This window comes from Arvicola amphibius, chromosome 2 (genome assembly GCF_903992535.2).
Source record: "Arvicola amphibius chromosome 2, mArvAmp1.2, whole genome shotgun sequence".
Lineage (NCBI taxonomy): Eukaryota > Metazoa > Chordata > Mammalia > Rodentia > Cricetidae > Arvicola > Arvicola amphibius.
The window spans coordinates 193,533,304-193,549,240 of record NC_052048.2 but is presented as its reverse complement, the minus strand read 5'-3'; the positions used below and the strand labels follow the sequence as shown (position 1 = coordinate 193,549,240).

Below are 15,937 nucleotides of genomic sequence, written 5' to 3'. Positions count from 1 at the left end.
CCGCGGGGCCCGTCTTCCACCATCCCACGTCTTTAGCTCCATTTCTGTTTATTGTTGTGAAGTCATAAAAGGGACACCGTTCTAAGATCTCATTACGAGTCTTCCGTGCTTTGAACTTAGGGGGCAGAGTCTATTCTAATCCACATTAAAAAAAAAAAAAAACAGTTTACGAAAAACGCAGGCAAAGAATTAATGAGCGTTTACCTTAGGTATGTCCTTGAGATACTGTGGTATTCAGGTTTTCATTGCTGTGACAGTGGCATATCTGACACAAGCAAGGATTTATCTGGGCTCTTTTCAGATGTTTCAGCTCTCCCTGGTGGGGGGATCTGGTGGAGAAGAGCAGCTGAACTCATGGTGGCCAGGATGGAGAGGGGCGGGAGGAGGGAAAGGGGGAGAGGGGGAGAGAGGTGGGAGGGGGGACGGGGGAGAGGGAGAGGGAAGAGGGAGAGGGGAGAGGGAGAGGGGAGAGGGAGAGGGAAGAGGAAGATAGATAGATAGATAGAGAGAGAGAGAGAGAGAGAGAGAGAGAGACAGAGACAGAGAGAGAGAGACAGAGACAGACAGAGAGGGAGGGAGGGAGAGAGAGGGAGAAGGGGAGAGAGGGATAGAGAGAGGGGGAAGGGGATAAGTTCAGGGAGGGAGAGAGAGGGATAGTGCTAGCCAGATTCTTACAGGCGTGTCTTCCCCTTTTAGAAAATACTCTGGAAATGCCTGCACAGACACGCCTGAAGTCATGCATTTCTAGTCTCCTAGGTGCTTCTTAATCCAATCCAATCCAGCTTGACCAGGAAGGTTAATCATCACAGATAGCTGGTATCTGTGAAGGAAGTGTATCAAGAAGGGAAAAAATATTGGCACGATGGTGTGCTTAGGATCTTGATGCATTTAAGTGTCTATGAGAAAGAACACACACACACACACACACACACACACACACACACACACACACACACACATTTTAAATCCTGGGCTGTATTTTTTCTGGAGGTTATGGATTTGTTTTTTTTGCAAAGGATCCTTGCCTCTTTATGGTTGGGCCTTGCAAAGGCAGGGTTGTACAGTTTTAGAGCACCCAGCTCAGCTCAGAGTAGAAAGTCTATACCTTGTGGGCATATTATAGTATGTCTAGTCTCCTAATTCTTCAGAATAACCTGCCATTGGTTTTATTAGATGCCTGGCCACAGATCTGCATACTCACAAGCCTTGCGAGCAAATCACTTGTAAGAAAGGCCCAGCTGAAAAAACTGATGGTTTTGTCAATGAAGCAGCTTTAAGAGGCCAGGGCAGTCTGCAGAGCTGTGGAATTGGTCTCAGCTTTAAAGGAGGGTGTGTGTGTGGGGGGGGGGGGGAATGAAGGAAGAAGTGACCAGTCACAGTGGATAAACCCCAAATGCGCATTGCAAGGTCATTTCCTGGTGCATTCCAGCTTTCTCCAGACAAGGATTGGTGCAGTTGATAAGATGAAAGTCTTAGGAGGATCCATGTCCTTACGCACACGCATATTCATGCTTGTGTTGACAAACACAACCACGTGAACTATGCAAGTATCAGATAAGACTGTGGATGTCTGGAATTTCTGGCTTGGCACTCAGTAAAAAAATCACTTCTGTCAAATAAAATCTAGTTAAATGATAGATTGGGCCCTTTATGAAGGTGTGTAGGTTCATGGCAGTATCTCAGGAATCAGATAAGGGCCTCCTCAGCCCTCCCTTTAGTGCAAATATCTAATAAATTCAGAGGTCACAATTTGAGTACAGAGACGTCTCTTTTGGAGATGGCTGGACATTATGGACTGTCTTTTGCTATTGTCTGTCTTTTGAAAGAGTTGAGTGGACAGAGAATGTATTTCCAAGACAGTTACTCTTCAGCTGTAACTCGAAATCTCAACTTGCAGGTGATAGCATCTATAGTTTGAGACTAGATCCAGCCCTCCCTGTGAAGAGACCCTGTTCATGCTTGTGTTATGATTATTAACTCATCAAAAGATGAAACTGACCTTTTTTTATTCCTAAATTTCCAGGAATAGGAGGGTTTCCGAGAACATTGGAGTACAGTCAGATTGAAGAGTGCTGGCAGATTGGGCGCTATACAGATGGGCTGGGGAGGTAGGCAAACCTAAAGTGCCTTTAAAAATTAAGTCTGCACACACACGCATTAAGTCTTTTATCAATGCAGCCGGGCCCTGGGTTTTGAAGGACTCTTCAGAGGCATCAGTGCAAATGAAACTTTATATTATGCATTTTACGTATTTAGAATTCTAAGACAATGTCTTTTCTTCCCGAAAGTTGACTTAAAAAAAAAAACAGAATATAAAAAACCCTGTGCTAAATATATTTCTGTTTATTTTTAGATATATTTCAAAAACATCTTTTGAAATGTTTTCTTTTTGAACTAGCTATAGATCTCAAAAGACAACTAATTGTGCTTGCTGACAGGCAGAATGGTTAGTGGCCATCAAAGAGGACTCTGGGAAACAAAGTGTCAGCCTGATGTTTTCTGCAGATTCCTCCCTGGCTCAGGCTTGACTCATTATTCAGATAACATGATAAGCACCTAGTATAAGCCACAGCTTAGAACAGTGGTTCTGCCATAGCTCTTCTTCTTCGTGTCAACGAAGTGTGAAAAACATTTAATTAGCTGTAGCAGCTGTGAGGATGATTTCTCTATTTAAAAAGACAGGAGAGGGGAGAAAATGGAAGAAAGAGGAGAGAGGTGTAGTTAATCTACAACTATGCCAATTATCTTCCATTCCAGATTTCTCTATTCTGTTTAAAGAATGACAAAATATAGCAAAAACAACTCAGAGTTTAAAAAAGGGGAATTCTTTTTGTTCTTGAGGTCAACGTTTTCCAAAGGTGGTTAGCTTTCACAGAGCAAGAAGTGTGGCCTCTGAGGGAGAAAATTTACCAATGGTCCTGTGCACTGGGGGATCCCTACCTGCTACGGTCCTGGCCTGCAAGGCACAATGTGCCTGCTCCTGCCACAATGACATGAATGTAATGGGGGATTGCCAACCATTTTCTGATTGGATTTTAGGCCTAGAAGGAGTTCTTCTTTCCCCCCCATATAATGTGTATTTGTTCTTTCGGAATTCCATACATGCAGAACAAGTTCTCTTAACTGAGAACTGAGCCCTCCCCAGTCTCACTTGTCCGTTTGTATCTTTAAAATATGTCTGAGAGGGTAGTGACAGGGCTCACTGGGGAAAAGCACTTGTGCCTAGGCCTGAATTTGATACCCAAATACACGGGGCAGAAGGAACAAACTCAGCTGTCCCAAATTGTTTACTGACCTCTACATTCTTACACACACAGACCACACTTTAAAAAAAATTAAATCTGTCTAAAATTGTCCATTCAACGCAACTTGTGGCCTCTGTCAGCACATAGCAAAATCACAGAAGTAATTTCTAAGTTGCAGCTAATATTACTTTTGTTCAAATCCTTTCTAGTTTTCTAAGTTCGATTTCCCAAGAAAATGATTAAGAACCATTTTTAGTTTTTCCAATGAGCATTTTCAAAGTGAGTTATCTTATCTTCTGTGTTTTAACATAACTGTATCCACATTCACATGCATTTTTGTGTTTGCTTATGCTTTACATAATATAGATTTAAATTCTTTCTGAAAAATTTGTGTGTGTGTGTGTGTGTGTGTGTGTGTGAAGACAGAGAACGTGGAGTCAGTTCTCTCCTTCCACCTTAGGTGGCTGTGGTGACTTGAACTCAGGTCATTCGGTAATATGGCAAGCATCTTTACCTACTGTGTAAATCTCACAGGCGCCTAGATTTCAGTTCTTTAAAGAACCTTTGTGGTTGTTCTTAGGCAAAACCAAAAAAGCAGAATCAGGAGTTGTCTCATTCTTGCTCATTTCTGAACAGTCCAGGTAGTGTATGCAAAAATCACTCGGAGATCTCAAGACAGGGAAGCAGTTCATCGTTATTGGTGACTACAGAGAAGAAAGCCTTTAGTGTTGGCTCAAAACTTCACCTGGATAAGATTTTTTTTTTCTGTTTTACTGGCCATAGGAAAGGACAGAAACCAATCTGTCAGCAGAGGTAGACTCTAAGTGGAGTTTGCTAGTTCCCTGAGAGGACCTCACAGCTCTGAATTGAGGTAACAATCTTTTAAAAATGACGAGCTAGCTAAAGAAGCCATGCCTTGTTGTGTGGAGGGCTTTGCACTCCTTTGAGTGGTGCTACAGGCCTATGACACAACAGGAGTCAATGACACCTCAAAGATCAGTATATAGGGTTGGGTGTAGCTCAGCCATGGAGTGCCTGCCTACCTTTCCACAAGGCCCTGAGCTCAATTTCCTTCACCACGTTGACAAAGTGTGCTGGTGTACGTTTGTCATCTCAGCACGTAGAGAGCAGAGGCTGAAAGACCTGAAGTTCAAGGTCATCCTTGGCTATGTAGGATCCTTGAGACTGGCCTGGGCTATCTGTGACTATTTTTAAGGAAAAGAAAATGCAGTACAGTCATGTGTGGCAGTGAATATATGTGTGGTCCTAATTATTCAGAACGCTGAGGCAGGAGATTCATTTGAAACCAGAAATTCAAGACTACTCTGGGCAACATAGTAATACCTTGTATTAAAAAAAAAACAAGCAAAACAATAATAAAAATAACAAAGGCTACAATATAGAAGAAATGATGAGAATAAGGATTAATGGAAAGAGGAAACCCTGTCCACAAGCTCCATTTCCACTGGCCCCTACAACATCCCTCTGGTACAGAAATGAAGCAACATGAACATTGTGCCCTGCTGGAGTCCCTGTATCTGCCACCAACAGAGAAGTTGCCATGGCAACAGGTACCAGAGGGTTGTGCCCTCTACTTAGCCAGCCCCCCCGTGACAGAGCTAATGACTGAAATGCCTGTCAGGTGCAGACTTGGGGAAGATGGGAAAGCTTCTAAGTGCTTTGCCCTGTGGGGAAGGGGCTGGAGGCTGGCTGATCTGAGAGAACTGGACAGGATCGTACCCTGAAAGGTTTTACCATCAAAACAAAATCGTAACAAGAAATAGGGACTAATTTATAAAGCATATTCCATATGGAGAAGGCAGCAAATAAAATTCCAAAGGCATACAACACTAACATTTATCATGTAAATACTAGAGACTTCTACAAAGGAAAAAGTCCATACATTAAAAAATAGAAATTGAACTAGGAAAACATTTGAATACAAATTATCTCATGACAGTTAATTTTTATTTCTTCTTGATTGATTTAGAATCACCTAGGAGACTGAGATACACCTTCAGCATATCCATGAGGCTCTATCTAGCAGAAATGAACTGAAGATGTACCCTGAACACAGGTGTACCCATCATCTAGGTTGGAGACTTGGGTGGAGTAAGAGGGGGAAAGGAGACAGCCTGAAAGTGACAGCATCTCCCTCTCCTCAAGCCAAGCACCCTGCTCTGCTCTGTCCTCTCTACCATGATGGACTGGATCCTCTTGGAACATCAAACAAAATATCTGCTTCCTCCCTTATGTTGTTTCTAGAAGGTACTTTGCTTACAGCAGTATGAAAGTAACTAAGTATATTACTTAATATATAAATAATCTGTACAAGCCAATTCATAAGTGACCAACAAACCAATAAGAAAAACATAAATGTCCAAATAATCTTTGAATGAAGAATATAGTAACCAGGCAGCTTGCAGAAAAATAAATACAAATGATACATATCCATGCACCAGGAAATTTAACCTCACCCATGAGTAATGAAAATATAATTAAGACAAGAGCAAAATTGCATTATCCAATAAAACATAGCAAAAGTTAAAGGGATATTATGGGACACTAGTTTGGTTGAGTACGTTGGAAAAAGTGAACTGTCATTTGGACTATTTCAGAAGGAAGTTTGTAATAACTACCAAAATAAAACATAAGCATATCCTCAGACAGAAATCACTTACAAAGCTATTTACTATGAAAATAACGTAGGAACAAAAGGCAAAGTGTAATGAATACTATCATTAGATGTAGAAATCCTTATTACATGTGCAGGAAAAGGAGAAATTGGAACGTTGGCACATTAGCTAATGGGAATACATTCTTTGAACTTGCGTAAAAGTGTGTGCTGTGCTGGTTACTGAAGAGGAAAATGACAAATAAGATAGCACAAAGATTAAGTGTATGAAATAAGTGCATTAATTATGAGCTCTTAGCACAACGATGAGAAAAGAAATGAAGTTGTAATTATAAAAGCTGGAACGATTACTTTTAAGTGTTTGCAGGTGGTAAAGAAAGCCAAACACCAGCTTGTATTTAGGAAGGAAGCTGAATAGATGTGTGAAGTTTTTAAATGTTCATTATCTCCATAACTCCTTTGCATATGAAGATATAAAAATATTTTATCTTCAGATGGTAGAAAAGAAATTTGGAATATGGACAAGAAACCAACTCATTAAAAACCATAGCACTGGGGCTGGGGAGATGGCTCAGTGGGTAAATTACTTGCCACGCGAGTGTGAGGACTGGAGCTCGGACCCCCACCACCCATGTCAAAGCCAGGTAGACTTGGAGGCCACCTGTAATGCCAGCACTGAGAAGGTAGAGACAGGAGATCTCAAGGACAAACTGGCGAACTAGGCTCGCTGGAATCAGCAAGCTCCAAGTTCTGTCAGAGAGGCCTCCATCAAGCAGAGAGTGAATGAAGATACTCAAGGTTAACTTAGGGCCTTCTACACGCATGTCCATACATGTGCATTCACACCTGCACACACACCCATCCACACACATTCAAGAACACCATGCAGAAATGCATACACACAAAGAACATAATCACATCCACAGAGGAAGGATGCCTTGAGACACGCATTATTTTCAGTGGTAAACGGGCTGATGTGGTGACCAGAAACATGATTCCCCGTTCCTAGAGAGACTATTATGGAACGTAAGGGGTGGAGTTGTTACAATGAACAACCTCAAGTACCATGTTATATGGGAGCAGATACATGTTGCTAGGAGGGCTGCTTTTCCAAATGCTCTGGAGAGCTGCCAGAGTCTATGGGGAGTTTGCGTGCTCAGCCCTGGGTTCCTGACACACCCTGCCCTTGGGGTTGGGCATGAAGGTAGGAGTGTCTGTGAGGATTTCTGGTAAGGATGGTTGAGTATCAGACTCCGGTTCATTTAAGGGCTAGAAGTCAGACAGCTCAGGCTTACAGTGGCTACTGTGAATTCAGCTGTTAGCGCCTTCCGAAGGCAGGTTTCTTGAGGCTGATGTTTTACTGTGTGTATCATGCCAAGAGTGTTTGCCATGCACAGTCAGGTCCTGTGAAACAGTAAGAAGCCATTATCCTTCTAACCAGAAGACCTGTAGGAGTGAAGCTTATCGGTTGTAATGATCTTCTGAAAGAAATGCCTTTGGTCCAATTCATTGTGTGACAAATACCATGAATGGGACCAGACTCCCAAAGGCTCTATGGGCATGCACACACACAGCTTGGCATGCACAGAAACGGGTGGTAGCTGACTCTTGGACTCTTGCTTTCTGCTGTTTGTTTTGCTTCTGTGTTTTACAGACTGCGGGCACCATCTGCAGCCATCTCTTGCTGGCAAGTCTTTCTCATTCCAAGGAAGTAAGATTCTGACTGTGACAGAGAGAACACCAGGCCCAACAATTCTAAGAGGTGACTCACAGCAACTGCACTCTGTGACCCTTAAAGCAAGACAGACTGGGGTTGCTTTCTCTATCTATAACGGCTCTTCTAAAACCACTTCCAAGGGCTGATTAACAAGGACTTTCTTCATGGCTGCAGCAAAATGCCTGAGAAAAACAGCTTAAGGAAGGAAGGACTTGAAGGAGCAGCATGAGGGAGCGGACATCTGCATCCAGCACTCCAGATGAGTGCTGGTGCCCAGTTCTCTTTCTCCTTTTCTATTAGTCCAGGACCCCAGTCCATGGTACGGTATCCACACTCAAGATGGGTTTCCTCCTCCATTTGAGCTCTCTGGAAATACTCTCAGACATCCCCAGAGTGTGTCTCCCAGGCAATTCCAAATCTAGATGATAAAGAAGATTAGCTACTTTATTTCTTTATTTTTCTGGGGCTGGAGATCACACCTGGGCATTGCACATACCAGGCACGTGTTCTGCCACTAAAGCAGAACCCCAGCCCTATCTTGTTTCTTTCCATAACCGGCTTTCAAGTGCCCTTCAAGGAACCCCTCAGATTTGGTGAGTGATTCTCAACCCTGCTACATACAGGAGCCACTTGAGGAGGTTTTACTTACAGACACTAGCAAGCTATACTCATTAACTTTAATTACTCAGAGTGCAGAAACCCACAATGACACCCCGGGAATTCTACAGTGCCCCCCCGAGGTAGAGATCAATACCAGATGAGCACTTCAGACTTTCTTGTACATGTGGCAAACCACAGAGGATTTCTGGGGCCACAGAGGACTCCTGGATGAAGTCGATTCATCCTCTCCACCAAGCTTCCAGGTGACTTGAGGCTACCAAGTGGAGGGCACACTTCAAAGTCCCTCCATGAAAAAACTTAGTCAAGGTGTCTCAGGCCAGGGCTGGTCAGTGCTCACCTTTATTCTTTTTCTGTCTCAAACGCTAGTACCACCCTCACATTATTCATAGGAGAAAATATTGTTTTTGTGTACATGCTATTTTTTTCTTTTTGAATATTATCCCTGTATTCAAGCTTGGGGGATTATCTAGACCATTCAAAATCCTGGACTCAGAACTCAGAATGGTGAGTGTAGGCTTACAGAGATGAGAGTGCACCTGCTGGTGTGAGGAGCCATTTGGAATCTCAGAGTTAGTGTCGGATTTATAAATTAAATTAAAATCTGTGTGTGTGTGTGTTTGTGTGTGTCTTTCTGCCTCTGTCTGTCTGTCTGTTTGTCTTTGTGTGTGTATGTTCAGAAGCCAATATCAGATATCTTCCTTAGTTACTCTCTATTTTAATTTCTGAGACTGTGCCTTTCCTTGATTCTGGCACTCGCTGATTCTGCTAGGCTGGCCAGTGGGCCCCAGAGCTCACCCTGTTTTCACTGCCTCATGTCTGAGATTATAAATTCATACTGTCATGCCTGATTCCTCTTTTTTTTCCCCTTTTTGTGGATGCTGGGTCTCGAACTCGGGTCCTCATGCTTGCGAGGCAAGCATTTTATTGAATGAGCCATCATTTGAGTTCCACAAATTAATTTTAAATGAAAGACACTTAGAGTTCAGTAGATTCAGAAAGAAAGCTAATTAGAGCTTCTGTTTCTGAGAAAGGTGGAGAATTCTGGAGGACAAGGCAGCCACACGTCTCTCTTTGGGATACGTTTTCATCCCAGGGGAGTAAACCTACCAGAACTCTCTTCCTGAGAGAGACAGAGACCCTCATGCCTTCATCTCTCATCTGTTCCAGGAATCCTAGTAATAGGCCATTGTAACTTGTTTTATCTCCTTTTGTACATGGTCTAGAGGCCTTTGATTTTTGACAGTTTGTAAGTTACATCTTATAGATGCTCCTTTTTTTGAAACGACAATGGTTTTCAGTTTTTTCTTTTCTCCTGTTGCTCTATCTTTTATCATCTTCACCCCTGGGCCTCACTGAATTTAAGGGGGCAGGGGAAATGCTTTCATCCTTGTTTCTCTCAGTGGAGGCTGCTGTGAAGTAACCACCCACCCTGGCTTTCTTTGTTCCTTCTTCTCTTTTCCCGGTAGCCCTCTCCTGCTCCCATTTACCTAAAAGAATAAAGATGAAATCATGTGACCTAAATAAGCCTTCTGTTTCACAGTTTGAAGTAAGTATTCTACCCTTCCTTCTAATAGAGTTCACAAGACTGACATTTAACAGCAAATGGTGTTTCCCCAATCATAAAAATGGTTTGTGATTGGATCTAAATTCCAACTAGCTGACTTGTCTTCCTTCCTTCCTTCCTTCCTTCCTTCCTTCCTTCCTTCCTTCCTTCCTTCCTTCCTCCCTCCCTCCCTCCCTTCTTCTCCCTCCACACTTTCTTTTTTCCTTTCTGACATTCTGACAGGGTCCTGCTAAGTAACCCAGGCTGACCTTGAACTTGGAATCCTCTTGCCTAAGCGCTACAATTACAGGACTTGGAATACAGAATTTAATTTGAGTGTTGAATACCCAACAGAAATGTTTTCTAAACTGTACGCATTTGCACGAATCAATCAGAAGGAAGCTGCCATGAATAAAGCATCTTTGTAAGTCCCTGAACTAAAATAGTTTTGTCTCTACAACTGCATTTCACAGACCTTAAAAGCAAACAATTGGCTAATTAAACCATAATGAATACGAGCTCATCTTGGCCCGAGGAAGCGTTTAGATATTTTTTGAATCCGGTTTCCTGGCAGAGGACCCCACACGCTAGCAGCTACCCATAGCCTCTACTTGTAGGATCTATCTGCAGCGCCCTGGAACCTGCGCATTTAAAGGCAGCTCCCCAGCTGTCCCCCCTCACACGTGCAGGGCTGCATCTGAGGACTCGCTCTCTCTGAGGCCCTGACACATGTCTCTGCGCCTGTAACATTTTCCGTCTTCCCTTTCTTTCTAATGCAGCCGGAATGCTTCCTTTGTTCAAGCCAGCCCAGGAGGAAAGCCCAGCCCGCTGAGTGCCCTTAACAACACTCATGAAGGGAAGTTGCCGGGAGTGCCCTCGGCACATGGTGCTCTCATCATGTTATAGGAATCCCTAAGTGAGGAGCAGAGAGGGCTGCTTAGACTGTCAGTCGGCTCTCCTGACAACGGGACAGTTCTGGCTTCACTAATCTTCCAGGGACAGTCCTAGGGACAGTTCCAGGGACATCACCACGGTGATGGCTGCTCTGCTGCTGAATGCTGGTTCAGGCCTGCAAGGTGATGAAGGCAATCGAGCGTGCACTGCTGCATGATGGGCTGTTAACAAACTGGAGGCCCCCCCCCCCCCCGTGTGTGTGTGTGTGTGTGTGTGTGTGTAAGGGTGGGGTTTGGAAGCTTCAGTGGACATTCTCAAGCTATAGCAAACGGTCTAGCATAATAACCATAATGACTATTAATATTGTGACAGCTAAATATTTACAAGTTTGCCATGAATCTATGATTGTTTCAAGTTGTGATTTTTTTAAATATATATTTTTTTGTTTTATGTGTATGGGTGTTTGCAGTGCCCCAGAGACCAGAAGAAGGTTTCAGATGCCCCGGAACTGGACTTCCAGATGGTGGTGAGCCAGTACTGGGTGCTGGGAACTGAACACCGCTTCTCTGCAAGAGCAGCCAGCACACGCTCCTAACTACTGAGCACATCATCTCATGTGCAGTTCTTGTGACTTAGGTCTTCGTGTCCCTAATCTAGGAATGGAGAAACTGAGGAGTGAGGTTGTGGCAGCCGTTTGAGTTTAACCTGCTGGTAAAAAGCAACGGAGGTGTTGGAATTTGGGCTTCACTCCCATGTTGCCCTGTCTTGTGAACTCTTACTGTTGGGGCGTGGGGGGGGGGGGAGTCACTAACATCCCTGGTCAGTCGGGGTTGCTTGGAGACCGCCTGAGTCCTGAATTTTCAGGTCACTGAGAAATTTACATGCCACTTCTCCACCTCCACCTTACCGGTGAAAAGGCCGGGTTTAGGTGGGTTATCTGCGCTGTCAACGGTCAGCCCATGCTGGGCTGAGAGCAGAGCTGTCGTTCAAAATTTGCGTTTTCATCCAATTAACTTCACTACCGATACTACTTCCTTTTGTTTGAGCTTGGTGCTTTCAAATTGCGTGTCTTACCACCTGCAGAAATGGGTCCAAACCCACAGGGCTGTCTGAGTTTAGATGAGATCAAGGGCGCTCAGGATGGTGTGGCCACGGATTGGGCTCTGTAAGCTTAGATGTAGCTCTTTCAGATTTAGCAATCTGTGATCCTGGTGGGAGGTGAATCCCTGTGCTGTTTTGGAGGGAAAGTGGGCAAAAGTGAGGAGCCGATTTGGCCAAGCCATCTATAACCATGTTGCAGACAGCAGTTTGGGTATCTCTTAACTGACAAGGAGAATCCTGTCCCTATGCTTGTAATCTCTGACTTCTCTGTTTCTGCTTTTGAATAGAAATAACTCTTTTGTCTTTCATAGGAGCCAAGCATTACACCAAGAATGCATGGCTCATCATTTTCTTCCTGCTGTGTCTTAATCCTCCACCGACAGTGCCAGCAAGGGTCCACAACCAACCCATTCTACAGCTGAGGAAAGAGAGGTCGAAAGGAATGAAGCCATCAGGCCAAGATAGTTCCAGACTTTACCTGAATCCAAGTGATCGAGGTGCCAAGGGTCAGTGGCGGAAGACATGGGGGACAGTGTCAGTGGGGAGGCCCCACAGTTGGACTCCACCAGCTCGCCCTGAATGTGCACGTGCGCCGAGGCGTTTGTCTGTCTCAAGGCTGCTTTGAGGGGGGCGATGTGGTTGAACTGGACTCTGGACAGGCAGCCTGTGAAGCCTGGGGTGTTGTACTTGTGAATTTCTTGGTCGATTTTCCCCGTTTCTAGGAAGAAAAGAAAGAGAGAATTAGAATCCAGGCCCATTCCCCATATTCTGTGGCCAAGCAGACGGGTCCCGCGGTGCCTGTGTGCCGAGCTCTTGGTTAGGTTCCAGCTCTGACTAACATGTTTTTGGAGATGAGATATTCAGAGTATCCTGGGCCTCAAGGCTGTAGACTTTAATGAAATATCATTTTGCTAGAGAACGTGGGAGGATGAGAAGAAGATTGCAACTGAGAAAACAAAACAGAACAATTACTACAAGAAGAAGGACACTTAGGATTTTCTTGAAGCTACATGAATCACCATACCAGCATACACTGGTTCTGACTGGTTTTCCTCCTTGTTTTGAATGGAAAGGAACGGTCGAGCGAAAAGGAGGAAGAAGGAAAGAGACTTTCCATAGCTGAGAGTTTTGCTTTTCCTTTTTCTGACGAACAATATGCGTGGAATTCCAAGGTTTATGGAATCTCTGTTTGTTAGCATTCAGGTATTATGCTGGTCTGCCCCTTGGGGACCTGGCGCTGGCCTGCTCAAGGTACTGACAACGTTCTCCCCTGTTGGGGGCTGCAGACCCCTGGCCCCTTGACTTTCTTTGCCTGCCTCAGACCCTTTGCCTGCTGGAGTGAACTGAGTGAAACAACTTGTTTACCTGTGCCTGCAGCTGCTCGGAGCATGGGACCCTCATGAGTTCCTGATGGCAGGGGAGTGAATTCTGGTGGTTTTTACAGCTGGAAATTCCAAGAGCTGGGGCGTGTTAAGGATCCCTATATAAGCTTCCCTGGAGCACAATAAAGTTGGCATTCTTGTTTCAAGGATGACCCGTGTCCCCATGTCTCTGTCTGTGTGTGTATGTTTTTAAATCTCCAGCCCTTTTCCGGGCTCGGGCTCGCGTACGGTCCCGTCCTGTAGTGCCCCACTCCTGCAGCACATGCGTTTATGTCTCCTCATAAAAAGCGGGCCTACCCGCCTGCCGTCTCTCTTATCTTCTGCTGCTCCCGTCTGCGAGGCCAGTCTCTCTCTATCCCGCCTTTTCCATTCCTGTCCCCCAATAAACCCTCCACATGAGCTCTGTTGCTTGGGTGAGTCCCTCCTGCCATTTTTGAACTATAACACTGTTAGTACAGGATGGAGCATTTGAAAGTCAGGAAATAGTCCCAGTTCAGTTACAGCATTCAGTACATTTATGAATCATCACCTTCCCCAGTTTGCGTGGTCAATGTCTTCCCATAAACTCTCAGCTCAAGGGTGAGCCTGGCTTCAGGCAGCTCCCAAGTACCCATGTGTGCTAACTCAGCAGTGTTTGTCAATCAAGGCAGAGATTGCCTTTCCAGTTCTTATCTCTGTTCTTAGGGCCCAGAAGACTAACGCTGATGGGATCCTTAAGTGCTTAAGGCTATTTGGTCCCGCATCTCTCAACCAGAAAGATTTTTGATCTGAAAAACAAACCCTGTATTTGGTAACAGCATCAAAGTCCTTGGTAAACCAGAGAAGCCATTTCAGCTGGGGATTGCAGTAGAGGGAACCTCTGAGGGTGAAAGGAAAAGGAACGCCAGGCTGGCTGTGTTATGTTCGGGAACTGTGGGAATCTGCAGGGGCCACAGCTCGAGGCTAGACCAGGTAGAGCCTTGAAGGCCCCATTCAGATGTTCTCATTTCAAGAGCAAAAGCAAAGATGTTGAAACTTCAGAGGGCTCTTGTGGGGACGGCATTAGAAAGCTAACTGAAGAGGCAGCGTAGCAACTGTTCTGAGCAGGTGCTGGTGTGACCACCCCCATCCACAGACCCTGTCTTTGCCACACAGCTGAGGTCAGTTCATGCTATGGACCTGGATAAAGAACCATCCTCCTGATGGCTCCTCTGTAATCCCTTCCCCATGCCAAAGCTGATATTACACACAGAGAATCGGGTTGGGTTTTGTTTCTTCTGTAGAGATCTGTGGGGGGATAGAAGGAGGGGGGAACTTTCCCTTTTTAAGTTTTAGTCAGGCTGGTCTGGAACTTGCTGTGTAGCTGAAGCTACTCTGGACTTTGCTATTTCAGCCTCCCAAATATTGAGATGAAAGGAGTGAGCCACTACGTACATCTATCTTAGTGGATGGGGAGCGTCTGACTTCAGTTGAATTTCACATGGTCCTCGACACAGATTTTTAAACTTTAGGAAGGTGGACTTCCCTACCACACAGACCAGAGTGGATAGTTTCAAAGCTCTCCCTGTCAGAGGGTTCTCCATTTAACCTTCCTGAAGACAGGGCCCCAAGGCAGGGACATCACACCCGAGTGTGTAGAGGGAGCCCAGGAGTAGGCGTCTGATATTGTTAGAGGAACAGTGGTAGCTGCAGAGGCTCTGGGTCCCTGACTGAGCATAGAGAGCACTGGAAGATGTCAGCCACAGGGGCAGAAGTTTGGGGCTGATGGCGGGAGCAGGCCACGGGACACGTCTCCTTGCGTGCTTCCCTTTTCTTTGGGATGCTTTCACTCATTTCTTCAACGTTTTTCTTTTCTTGGTGATTAGGGAACTTTCCAAAGTTCAATTCTTTTTTTTTTTTTCCTGAAAGGCGATGAAAATATTTCAAAATCCAAATCTTTCAAATCTGATTGACACAGTCTTTTCTCAAGAGTCAGCTAGGAACAGTTCTTCTGAGGAGTGTGCAATAGATACTCTTGATCTGTTAGGACCTGATAGCCCCTCTCTGGGCCAAGAGATAACAACAGAATCAGAGCACAGACTGAGGCAGGCGTTAGCACTCTTATAGACGTTAACTGGGAAAGGCCCTGGTAAAACTACAAGCCTGTCACATAACCATGAAAACAAAGAGAGCAACGTTTATTTAATAGCTGGCAAGATGCTAGCCATGGTCTGAGACCAGCAATATTTGTAGCTCAGTGACTAGCAGGGCTAGGAGCCAGTAGACGAGTCAAGGTCAGTGGTTAACAGAATAAGGAAGAGCTAGGCAGAGGGGAGCTTCGACGCGTGACACTGCTCTCACTGAATGAGCAGCGCGTGAAGAGCACACAGTTCCCTGGCTGGGCTAGTGGGACATGCGCAGAGTATGAGGCCCCCATTGTCTCAGCCTATGATAGGCACAGAGAGCTGGCCAGTCCCCAGTAGAAATCACCTCAGTCTCTGTCCAGTTTCTGCCATTGCTGTCGAAAGCTCCTACAGCGTAGCCCTGTAGGAGCATCTCTCTCTTCAGATGCTGCCTCTTCTTTGAGCATCTTTCTTAATTCTCACTTTTCCTTAATAAATCTATTTTTCTTTGTTGATTCCTTCTTTGTCCACATCTTTATTACTCATTGATATGAGATTAAGAGCTGGAGAGCCACTGTCTCGGATTGACATTTGGTCATTATTGACGTTCCAACAACCAGTTCCCTGGGTCAAGCCTGTCTGAACCAAAAGATGCTTCCTTTATTCTCAAAGACCTGAATCACTACTATGTTCCAAGTTTAGACCATGGGTGGGGTTC

At 44.8% G+C, this 15,937-nt stretch overlaps 1 protein-coding gene across 1 annotated transcript in view; it reads right to left on the bottom strand.

The window, feature by feature from the left end:
• Cntnap2 (contactin associated protein 2) overlaps window positions 1-15,937 on the bottom strand; it is a 1,482,107-nt gene that overhangs the window by 13,703 nt on the left and 1,452,467 nt on the right. The window contains exon 22 of the mRNA XM_042054579.1: window positions 12,235-12,474. Coding sequence (XP_041910513.1) covers window positions 12,235-12,474 — 240 coding nt within the window. The remainder of the gene's footprint in view (window positions 1-12,234; window positions 12,475-15,937) is intronic.